Here is a 12,916-nt window from a genome sequence, read left to right on the forward strand (position 1 = left end):
TCCTATGAGTAATCATTATTATGACTTAAGGAAACCTTCCTGCAAAGACAAGAAAAATAACAATGGCCTGGGCTCTGTTACTCTTCTCTCCCTTTCTTGAAAAAAATTGCTGCCATGCATATGAAATTAGTGAAATAGTGTGAATTAGATCACAGACTCAGGTCACCTCTGATTTTAACCTACAATCTCAGTGCCGCTTAAATCCAAGAAGCCCTGAGCAAAAAGTAGTTATCTCAGAAATGCAAAGCTGCAAGCACACATTCTCACAGAAACCTGAACTCACCTGCATGAAATGCCTCCCCTGCTTTGACCGCTAACACCTTCTGTTTCTTTAGTATCTGATTCACCTTTATCGAGACACTTGAAAGACATCAGTCAGTTGATCTAAGCCAACAGACAATGGATCCAAATCACACATTGCTGATTAACAATGTGTGCATACAAATAAACTTTATTTGTGCATACACATAAAGTATGTACATCAATTGCATAACTATTATTTTAATTTACATCTCCCTTCATAAGAAGCTTTGGACAGCAGGAGCGCATCTACATGCGTCCTCAATTTCTGACTATCGTCATGCAATAGTACTTGTAGTAATTATGAGCCCTAACTTACAACTGATGACTTGACTCATTCATTACCACCATTTCCTTCTTTATACCACACCAAACGATTTGGAAACAATTCCTACAGATAGCAGGAAAATCGTACCATTACTAGTAAAAATAACAGGGTCTACAGCAACATATCTGACCAAACAGATCTCAGACTTCAACTAATTTACCTTCACAGAATATTTATAAAATAAATTATTAGTATCCTCAGCGACAGAAAGGAAACTGAGACAACAAGCAATTTATCTAACATAAGAAATCAGTGGTAGGGAAGGGAAGGGAAGTCAGCTGCAGGTCAAGATTTGGCCAATAAGAGCTTCTCAGGAATAGAGGGTAAGTAAAAACCTGCTTTTAATAAAAATTAGTAAAACTTACCATAAAACAGCTTTAAAAACAGCCTAGAGTCACCTGAGTACGTGCTACTGAGGTGTGGCACTTGTTAGAGTATGAAACTTACTGATCTTTGACTGTCTTTGCTACTGTGAAACGATGACCGAAATCAGAGCTTGAATATTCAGCTACAACGCTTTTCCTGTTCATGATACACACCAAACGCAGAGGGAGATGTAGGTGCGTGGACAGCACGCTCTACCTGCACTAGGTATAATCATATAATCATCATGTTTGGTCACTGCAGTATCACCTACCTGATAGAACCACAAATGCTATCGGACCGTTGAACCAAAGCAAATAATCCAAGCCACAGAAAACAGTTCGATGAAAGACGCTTTTACAGATCTGTTCATGTAAAAAATGACCTTGTGAGATTTCTGAAGAAGCAAACACATTAAAGATCCAACGCCTGCAACAAAGCCAGCCTGCACTGCATGTTCCCTTAACGTTTAAGTATTGTCTGCACAGCAGACAGTAGATGGATAACAAATTATAATCATTGTTATTAGAGAAAATCCTGAAATCTATTAAAGTCTCTGTATACACTGAGTTCATAACAGAAATCTAAACTGAGTAGAGGCTCAGGTCCAGGCTGATTTGTTTGTAATTCCCTTACGTGTACTATGCTTCCAATACTGGACAAAGCACGAAGTAACTAGCACAGAACACTTTTACAGGCCATCTGCTTCACCACGGTGCAGACCATACTATCCCTGGCCACTAATGAGAACAAAGCAAAAAACGTCCTGTCTTAGTTAAGCCACAGAGCTCAGAAAACGTTTGAGTAAAGTGCAGTAAAACTAATCTCCAGTCCAACAGTGAAACTAAGAGTCCTTTTGGCACAACGCGTGACTTTGTAAAGATTAAAACCATATCCATACGTCCCAGATAAATCCCATTAAAAATGCTAGTAACAAAATTCCTTAACAGATCAAAAATTATCTAACTTTTGTAAAGCTCTGATCATTGTTTATTTTGTTCACATGCCGTTGAACCTCCTTTCCTTTCACAATGGCCTCTAGGTAAGTCCTAACAAAAACAGCTGTGAAAGTTACTGCTTGACCACCAAATCTTGACACTCCTTGATCGACAGTATACCAGCATCAAATGCTCCACAGTCACTGAAAAGAACCTGAAAATTTATCAGCTTTTAGATCTATGAAAGCTTACTGCCATCAAATGTATTTTGTGAGCGGCAGCAAAAAGAAATACAAGTTTTAGGCTATGATTCATTAAATAGGACTGCAAAGTAGTAAAGATGAGCTCAACTGTGTTTAGAGTTACCAGGAGCTTAAATCTGTAGAACACAAGGCTTGCACTCTACATTGGCTATTAAACAACATTAAAAGTAAAATAAATAAAAAGGAGATGTAATGCTAAAGCTAGCTCCTAATTACTAGCCCAGTGTGTCTACCATTCACTGAAACCGACCGAATAAAAGACAGAGGCTCCAAACAAAAAAAAGATTTTATTAAGAATGTAAAAAAAAAAAAAAAATCCCATTTCCTCCTCCTGGGATTTATCTTACAACACTCCTCCCCCATCCACGCTTCTCCCAACCTCAGAATAATTTCAGGAGCAAAATTAGGGTTGATAAAGCAGTTTGATGGTTGGTGAAGTCTGCCTGGCATTGAGAGACTAACCTACTTCATTTTTGGACATTTTGCTACCTAGATTGCATTGTTTACTGAATAAAAGAAAGTGGAAATCTGTGAATAACTATCACCTGGATTGCACCAAAGATACCTTCAACCTCAGAAGCACCTTATTTTTTTTGTAAAATGCATCACAAAAAATATTCTGTAAGAACTCTCATGGAAAATAAACAATGCAGAAGTACTCACGTGATTACTTTAATATCATTTGAGGTTAAAAAAAAAGAGTTTCAAAGTTACATGCAAAAGCATAAGATGACTTGTTTTGCAAGTCAACTACTTAGGAATGGATGGCTTCCAGCCAAATTGTCAAATCATAAATTGCAAAGATATACTATGTAAAAGTGCTTCTCTGTTGTTGAGATTTGCCTCAGTTTACCTACTCTCATGATTAATCAGTGTATCAGTATGTAAACTCCCAGCAGAAGTAACACTGCCATTCCATATTTATTCAATGAACTAAACAAATATTTTAACCTAACAGCCAGTACTATTTATATCTACCTCAATTAAATAGCCATATAGCATATAGCTACTGAGATCTGTAATACAAATTGTCTCGAAATGATGATAGAAAACATACTACACAGGACTTTTCCCTAAGCAGTTGTAAAATGCTTCGGACTGGTCAAGAAAGAAAATCCAAGTGGCACACCTCAGTGATTCTCGTTAAGAGAAGTCTACAGTTTTGATCCAAAAAGTGCAAAATCTGAGGAACTTCTGCCCCATCTAGCTTCTTTTGATTCTACCAATATTTTCATTTAGATTAGGTCAGTCCATATATGTGACAATGATAACTATCAAACAAGACAGATAAATTCCAATTTTATATGGGGAGAAACAGCCACTTAATGAGTAAATCTGAAAGCCTGCTCGCCAGCGTTGCAGGAGTTGTAATTTATAACCAAAATACACTCTCTTTTTAACACTTTCAGGGTAGGTTTATAGAAGATATATAAAGCTGAGAGAGTAACAGAGCAGCTGTATAAATTGCATGCCTTGATGCAAGTAAAAGGTAGGACCAAGTCCGAGCCCATAACTACCTACTGAGGTATGAGAGAACAGCTCACACTTTCAACTCACCCCAAGACTGCAATTTGCCAGTGCCGTTGTTTTTAACACATCATGGTATAGACCTACCAGAACAAATAACCTTATGCGTAGCAATGAAAGTCAGACCACAAATAGCTACCGCGTTTCTCAAAATTAATTACATCAGTGAAAATTCCGCTCACATATAGTTCTGAGAAAACAAGTGGCTCACAATCTCTGTTAAAGAACTATCTCCTTATGACATGGGGCTGTTTGCCAACTATGTTGCTTACGTTTCCTCTTACCTCCAGGGTCATGTACACCGTGCTAATTGCTACTTTGATTTCTCCATCTGAAAGCTCCTTGAGATCCTTCAGCATAACCTCCTCAATACTTATGCCTGTTTGAGAAAAAAAAAATTTCAGTACACTCAAGTACCTACAGCCAACCAGACACAATAACATGAGCACAGCTTGAAATCTTAATGTAGAGACTTCTGCTTGGACATCCTATGAGAAAAGTAAAACCAGCATTAATATATCCATGTACGATGTTTCCAGCGGTATTTTTCTAAGCAAGGAAGTGTTTTAAAGACAAAGAGCAAAGGATGAAGAATTAAGTCTCTTGCAATGAAGCTGTGTGAACACTCGCATTTCTGAAGGGCACTAAATTCTAGTTGTTGATAAATGCATATAGTCCATCCCTATGTCACTTTTACGAAATACTTCCAGAAGGAGTAAGACACTGAAAAGCACAAGTGTTATATTATCATATTTATCAAATAGTCAGGGGCAAAGCACTTAACATATCTTTAAAACATAAAGTCATTCAGTCTTTCTGATATCCCTGATACCAACACCAGTGGGTTCTTTCTATGTAAAGCAAACAGTGAATTAACCAACTAAATGCATGTGTACCATGGAAATGGAAGTACGTATTGTCATGAGCAGACTGTAAGATTGGAATTGCTTCATCTTGTAATCACATGTGTTATGCTTAAATGCAATATATCGAAAACGCACATGGTTAAATTCCTCTAATGGGCGATATCTGTCCAAAATACTGTAAGGACTCTTAAAATAAATACCTATGACATTTTGAAACATGGTCATAGGACAACATTAAAACTATAGACAAAACCGCCAAATATCCATACAAACAAAGCTCTGTGCCACCTACTTCAGCGTAGACAGGCACCTAAAATGTCTACAGAATCATAAAGCTTACCTGCACAACATCCAAGAACGTGTTCGCATGAGTGATTTTTTTAAGAAGCAGACAAATACACACTTAAACCAAACAAACGAATTCGCTCTTTACTGTTCCTGTATAGAGTCCAGCTACTGCATTCAATCTAATGACAGAGGAACTGGCTGCCGCTCAAATATTCAATATATTTATGAGTCTGGCCTTTTAAAAACACTTGTATGCAGCCAGTAGACCTTTGTGTGGGGTACAGCCCACTGAGCCTCAAATAACCAATGAATTCATGAATTTAAGCCAGTAAATCACTATTTCTGTGTGAAACCTCAAACTTTTTATGCTGAGTTGTCCTAGTATTGCCTGGAATACCAATTAAATATAGCAAAATATTCATCAGGTTCAAAAAAACTTCAGAAATTCATCACCATCTTACTAATGCAAATACCACGCAGATGTAAGCAGTGCTAAATATGTATCTCGTAATGCATAACAAAGAGCAGCAGTAAAACAAAAAAAGGTGTCTACCAAGTTGCCCTGGTCATGTGGGTATGTAAAAATGGTTTGGCAATCAATGCCATGCAGACTGAATCTGTCTGTTATGTACCCTTTTCCAAGTTTTTTTATTGGATATTAGGGTAACTCACATGGGCAGCATGTGGCATTAAGCAACTTCAGACTTATGGCCCTCAACAAATTTAGCTTGCAAACTCACTGAAGAAGAGCGCCACGGAAGCTCAAATCTCATTCCCAGCCACCAACCAGCACAGCCACCTCAGGCTGAAGGTCTGCATTCAGATGAGACCATTCTCAGGATGGGTGGACAGAGAAGGATAAAAATAGATTACAAGCCTGCACGGACTCTGTGCATATCTGTTTCATCTAATAGAGAAACAGCTCACTAATTCACTCTTTGGTAACGACTTGGTAGCGGATGTCATTTAATAAAGTGTGAAAAACTTTGTTTGAACAACTTTCTTCATGCCTTCAGAGCACCCCTTCACAAACCTGTTATCAAATTTCGGGCTCAAACACTTCCAATTTTGATTGCTGAATAAACAACAAATGTCTTCAGTCATTTCTAGCAGAAGGAAATGAAAGAGAAGTACGATTTTCCCACTGCTTCCTTAACCTTAGTTTGAAGTCAAATTCACTTTATCTATACAGAGCCTTAATAGCTGAAGCCTCAATAAATTTGGGAAGGTTTAGAAGATAATAGCCACTCCCATACCATGTAGGTAATTGCAACACAATCCCTACACATGGGCGGACACAGTGGTTATGCCTTGTATTGGGTCCCACTTCAACACCACAAATATTTGAAATGTACTTGTAAAAACAAGCATGTGAAATAAATTAATGTTTACTTTATCTGTAAAAGCAATATAAGACTATTTTAGAAGTTCAGAAACATGATTCCATGGTTCACCTTGTCAGTCCATTAATTCAAAATGAACTACCATTACATGTAACTGTCAATGAAGAAAGCTCTCATGTTGCAACTACTCTCACCACAAATAACAAGCCAAACTATTCAGGTGCAGGCGCATAATTAAATTTATAAAATATCTGAAAAATGGAAGTAAACTGCATTACCTTGAGGGTTAAACTGAGTCTCCTGGAGAACAGAGATAATTTCCTCCCGTGGCGGTAGATCTGGGAACTTCTCCTCCAGAATTGACAGCACTTTCTCCTGCTGCTCTGTAATTCTCTCAGGCTCCAAAGACATGCACCTGAAGAGAATGCTTCCTGAAACATTAAAAGACAAAAATCAATACCTCCTGTAAACAGCAAAGAGGTACCAGAGAATCAAAAACGTTTACTTCATCACCATCCAAGTCCTTTCCTTCTTGAAGCCTATTTCCACTGATGAGTTCACTGAATTAGATATTAAATGCTGTTCACACAGAAAACCCTCCAAGCGTGAAGATAGTTTCTAAAACCTGAACTGGGTGGCCTGTCAGGGCCTATATTACAGCTAACTGGCTGCTCCCGGTACAGTCACAGCGTGCAGCACGTTTGTGCAGACCTTACACAGTTCTGCAGCATGCCCACTAGCTAGCAGGAGGTCTCAAGGGGCTTGAGCAAGGCTGTTGCTCTAAGCATTAGGCCGAGAATTGGCAAGTTACATTAACTCTAAAATGAAGGCAGCCTGAAAGCTTGGAAATGGTAAATCCATACTGCTAACCTTCCTTTTACAGACATAGCAATGAACTGCTAATATGCACAAAAAAAATATATCAAAATAGTTACCATCACCCGAATCCAAAGAAACAAAACTGTTTTCACTTCAATTATACTTTTCAGAAAACGAGCTTTGTTACTTCATGTGCTTGACTTCATAAATGCACCCAGTGAGGATTTCTAATGGTAATTATTCCCAATATTTTTTAAAATCTCCTTGAATACAGCAAATAAAACTCACGAAGGACATTACGAATAACCTTAGAAATAGGAAGTCACATGAGTCATTGGCCATTCCAGTGCAACAGACTCTAGCCGATTCTGTGCCAACGAATACAGAAAAAAAGCACAGCACATTGGGCCAAACAAAATGATGCAGTAAATTTTAAAAGTCAAAAGAAACATAGTCCATTAAATAATTGCACCATAATTAGTATGCTCTTACAAGACAGAAGTGAGCTTGACGTACTTTCAGACACTAACTTACTCCATTTATTCCATCTTGGATGTTAAAGGTTCCTGATTGAGGATTTACAGTCACCCTTTAACTCCTAGGAGGCTGGGATCCCATTTACTAAAACATGCAAAGATAACCTTCACTACCAGTTGCTCACACTAAATTAAGGATAATAAATTTACACTTCAGCATTGAAATTATTTATCATTGTATAGCGCACAAGGATTTCATACAACAATACGACCCTACTGCACCATCCTACATCCATAAGGAAACCAGTACAATGATAGTATTAGTTATTACAAGCCAAAGACAGTTGTTACAGCCAAGAGAGAAAAAGAAAAACTTGCATAGTCACCCTCACTCTCACTAGACTGACTAGAATAAGAAGTGCCCTCCCTCGTCCTAACGTGACAGGCCGATCCTTTGGCCACTGAGGCATAAAGATAGGTTCATACGGAATAGCGCCCCAGCGATCAGCAGTCTGGAACAGAAGATCGAAGCATAGACTTCCTTATTAGACAAATACTGTGTGTACTAAACAATCTCACCTAGGAAACATAATTCAAATACACTACAACTGTTCAACATAGATTACTATTACTACAAGGGATAAATTTGGCATGATGTGTTAACGTGGAGACAGGATAATAAAATATACAAACCATAAACATTACTGTAGCATCCGATATTTACCGAAATCACCATTTTCCTGATAATTAGGCAAGAACTAGAACATTAAAAACAAAAATTAAATGGATTGATACCTATTAAAATCAAAAAAAATCCTTCGAGAGTCATTTTTTAAACACAGAAAAGTCAAAAACTATACCTACGAAATACTTGTTTGTAAATTAATCTTATTAAGATTACCACTTAACAAGCCAAAAGCTGCTCCCCATCAGATGTTAAATTCTGGAAATTCAGACATAAGAATTCCATTCTGGATTTCTGTTACAGATATGATAACTTCCAATATTCTGCCTTTTCTTCGATTTATGTCAGTCTTATCTTCATTTTCAGACAATGTTTCTGCCCTATGTGATAGTACTAAAAATATTAAAGAAATACAGATTGAATGAAGATCATCTATACGAGCCCAAATGTTCAGATTTTTTTTTTTTTTATTTTGAATGTCATAAACTTATGTATGCAAAACAAGGCTCCACAACCAGCAGATATCAGATGTCTCCCATTAAATAACTGCTATATCTATTCACATTTGCAAGTCAGGCCTATTTTCTAAGTCTCTTTCATATAAAGCAAGTTTCTCAACCAGCAGCCCTCAAGGTTAATTCGTCTAACAGCATCCCTTAGTTGCTCCCACCTCTAACCAGAACCTGTGCTACACGTTCTTGCCCCTACACTGGGAAGGTCAGTGACCAGAACGACTCATCTGGCCCACAGCTCGCTCCCACCTCAGAGCTCCACCTGGAAAAATGGCAGCTTAGGGAACAGGTTACGTGAATTACTTTAATAGCAGCAATCTTTGCTTTTTCAGTAGCCTTCTTCCCCCACCACCCAGGAGCAAACGGAGGTTTACCCATGCAGACACAAAGGAAATAAGACTCTTGCAGGAAGTACTGGACCTACAATGCATGCTCAAAGTATCACACAGTTATCTGCTGCAGAGAGGGTGCAGCATATCCCATACAGCCTCTCAGCAGCACTAGAATGAGACAGGCAGTCTATCCATCTGCACAGGTCTTCAAACACAGAACGTGTCAAATCTCTACCAAAACTGGGAAGGGCAGTGGGGGCAGAGGGTGTTGAGGCAGACCAAGCAGAGAAACCTCGAATAGAAACACACTGGAAAATGCAGTAAAATGAGAGGCATGAGCTGTACATCCAGTCAAGCTCACCACTTCCAAATCAACATGGCACCAGTTTGGCTTTGGGTATACCTAATTACTAGAAAATAAATTACTACTATAGAGTGGGTTCAGCTTCAGGCCAGCAGCTTCTGATTCACTTTAATTCCATACACTACATATCAGTTCAACCTCATTACAGGACTGATTACAAATTGAACAACTACACCACCCAATCAATTCTGGATTTCAACTATGCTGTAAGATGAATGCAGAACTATATCCTTCCTAAAATATGATAAAAGCTCAGCTATACAAGAATAGCCAAATGAAAATAGTTTCTGAGCCTCAGAATTTGAGTAAAACATTCTTTCCTTTGTCTCTCCCTGAATCAAATCCCAAATTACTACAACAACATAAAAGAGATTATTGGTCTTTTCTTCTATTTCAGTATTTCAAACAAGTGAAGACTGTATCCAGAAGAGACAACTTCTACTGCGTAGTTCAGGGCTGGGCCATCAAATTAAATCAACCTGTCCCAGGCCCAGTGTGACCCAGGCTTTCTAGGGCCAAGCAAAAGTGTATAGGAAGACAAGTCAGAAAAGAGGAGAGAAGGAAGAAGAGAGAGAGTTTTGTGTTTCTCCAGGTGTGGGAAATCAGGAGAACTGGCAGCAGAAAGCAGTGACTATACCAAGACAGGGTCTAACAGCCAGGTCAGGATCTGGCTGTGAGTTTGACAGTTGGCTCAATCACACCAGTCACGCAGCACTGAGAAATCCTCTTGAGTACTCCTTTTCTAAAATGGCACCTGGACTTCTTCCACACCACAACAGTTCCACTATACTGTTCCAGCAGCATTGTTTCTGCTAGTAAAACTAGCTTAAATCTCCTAAGAGCATGGACTGAGGAGAGGGGACTTGTACAATATTTATCTATTTCCCCAGTCAAAAGACTGGGCAGATTGCTTAGGACATACCACAGCAGCCCACCATGCATCTCTATTGGTAACAGTTTGGATCTGTCTCTTGTTGTCATACGTACAACAAATTCTGGGGTTCTTCATTGGGAAGGCCAGTCCTCGATTTGATCTTTCCTTTGGTGGGACACGCACATTACTGCATAGTTATAAAATCAAGAAAGAAGTCATACAATTGTAACATGCAGTACGCTCCAGCATCTAACACAAAGCCTTGGTCTTTCCTTGCTCAGTTCCTCTCAGGGATGACCTCTTTGCATATTTTGATCAGGCATGACATTCTCCAGTGGGACAGCAAACTTAGTGATTCAGGAATTTATCACTTAATACTAGAACGAAATGTAGTCTTTTCTGAAATAGTGCCTCAACATATGCAGACATCTTTGAAAGCTTTTTTTAAAGCTAAGTTTTCCACTTGTCACAGCAACACTGCAGTCCTTGCAATTGCCAGCTTTTTTACTAAGGTGAAAGGAAGAGAAGGAGCCTTCTCAAATTAACAGGGTGTCAGCAATCCCTAAACTCAACATTTATTCCTCCTTCATTCTTTAACACTATGCTTTCATCAGCAGGAAACAAAGGTCTTTTCTGCATATCACTGAGATGCTGGACTCCTCAGCTTCCCTCTGAGGATTAAGATTCCAGCTAGTTCAGAAAAACAGTTTACTCAAGGTACTTTTCGTTGACCAAAGGTCTGTAGTCCACTTAGTCATGTGCTCTGTTGTAAGTATTCACTGTAAAAGAGATACATGGGCTCAGAAATCTCCTGCAGACTTTACTGAGTGCTGGTGCAACTCCCCCAGGGCTTCTGAAAGCACTGCAGAAGCTGTTCCATCTGCTGACGAGCAGAGAGAGACAAAAAAAGAAATTTATAATAGCTAATACAAGATTCAATATTATTTCTTGTGTATATCACAGCGCATTACCAATATCTTCTCCTAGGGAGAGGTCACTAGAAAGTAGGCTAGGCCTCTTAAAAAACAATGTACGTTTTATTCTTTTTGCAAAGCAGTTTGGAAGTGTAGCACTAGTTTTGCCAAAAGCAATTGCTGTGCATTAATATTAAACATGATCTAATGAAGGCAGAAGTCGTTTTGGGAAAACATTAAGAACAGCACAAGCATCTCCTGAATGATAAGTCCGTGGCTGAAAGGAAAAGTACAATGAAAATACAGGTGTCTCTCCTGTCAAGGTTTTGATCTATGACCTGGAAATAAAATAAAAGGATAGGGAGAAGGGAGAGCCATCAGCGCCTCATGGAAAGATACCTCCCTCCCAAAAGAAAACAAAACAAAACACCCACCCAGCAAGCAGCCTTCATGGTAATTAACAGCAAAGCCACAAAGCTGGAATAAAATGTAATCTTTCGGGTAAGTTGCCCCCAAGAAAACTGCTTCCATATATAAGAAAAATATCAGTCAAAATAACGACAGTGTTTGGTGGCATTTAAAATGTTCCCTTCTTTCTCACAAATATATGAGGGATGCATTTCATCACCAATTAGGGAACATGTGAATCATCTGACTGATATACAGGATAGAACAACAACAAAAAAATATTGGCAACCTTCCCAAAGTCCTTAAAAGGGCATTTCTTAACATTAGCCTGAGTGGCTAGAGTAACAAACTAATCTTCTCTACTGAAAGTCAGACTGTTCCAACAGGGCACAAAAAGGACTCAGAAATGCAACCCATAATCAGCAAAAGCAGATTCACATACAAATATCACTGCTGTCTTCCTGTAAATCTGTATTTACACGTTGCAGTCTGCACCTTGTGGCATCCTTCAAGGCTCTATACAAATAAACATAAGGAGGCATTTTTGCAAGTGCGCTGACCCAAGGTACCTGACAGTGAGCGCTTGGAATCACATCCTTGCCAGCTGGCTGCAACGAAAAATGTAATGATTCAGCAGTTTAATGGATCTTGAGTTTGGCAACAGTCCCCTTGTAAACATCTCTGGGGAAATAAAATAATACAGGCCCAAGACTCTGGCAGGTTTTATAATTGTTTGCTTCTGGCTCAAAGCCAGGGACAGAACAAGCCCTAACTTAAGGCAAATATGACTGTACAACACTATGCCTCTCAGAGCGGGTTTTATTCAAAGCCCAAGGGTAGAATTAACATATAGCAAGTCCGAAGAGGAGGCAGAGATACCAGGAAAGCATTCAGCTGAAAAAGAAAGTCCTTTAATACTAAACTGACTAAATCAATAATGCTCAGTTTTGCATGGATGCATCTTTTCTCCTGACTTTTTTTTTTAGACCACAGAACAGCAGGTTAAGTTTGTTCAAAGGTGAAACACGGCAGGTTATGACATTTATAAACATCTATGCCTACTACTACAATTAATAAAATTGTTAACGGACTGCAAGGAAAAAGAAATCTGAAAAAGAGGAAACAAACAAAACCATCACAGCCACTACATTATAATTATTAAGACATGAGATATTTTATTATCTCACAAGTCTTTCAGCAAAATACTCACTGGAAGACCAGATTAAAATGAAAGGCAAGCTTTCCCCACTCAGAGATTCAGACTCGGGGCCTAAGATCCTTCAGCTGTTTTATGAAAATGAAATCCAAATTCTTAG

At 38.7% G+C, this 12,916-nt stretch overlaps 1 protein-coding gene across 5 annotated transcripts in view; it reads right to left on the reverse strand.

The window, feature by feature from the left end:
- The window catches only part of LOC104152058 (protein prune homolog 2), a 143,636-nt gene that overhangs the window by 93,777 nt on the left and 36,943 nt on the right, over window positions 1-12,916 (reverse strand). For all 5 annotated transcript variants that reach the window (XM_068927079.1, XM_068927077.1, XM_068927078.1 and 2 more), the window contains exons 5-6: window positions 6,495-6,647; window positions 4,004-4,098 (exon numbers count right to left, since the gene is read on the reverse strand). In XM_068927079.1, the coding sequence (XP_068783180.1) occupies window positions 4,004-4,098; window positions 6,495-6,647 (248 nt within the window). The remainder of the gene's footprint in view (window positions 1-4,003; window positions 4,099-6,494; window positions 6,648-12,916) is intronic.

The sequence above is a fragment of the Struthio camelus genome, chromosome Z, assembly GCF_040807025.1.
Source record: "Struthio camelus isolate bStrCam1 chromosome Z, bStrCam1.hap1, whole genome shotgun sequence".
NCBI lineage: Eukaryota > Metazoa > Chordata > Aves > Struthioniformes > Struthionidae > Struthio > Struthio camelus.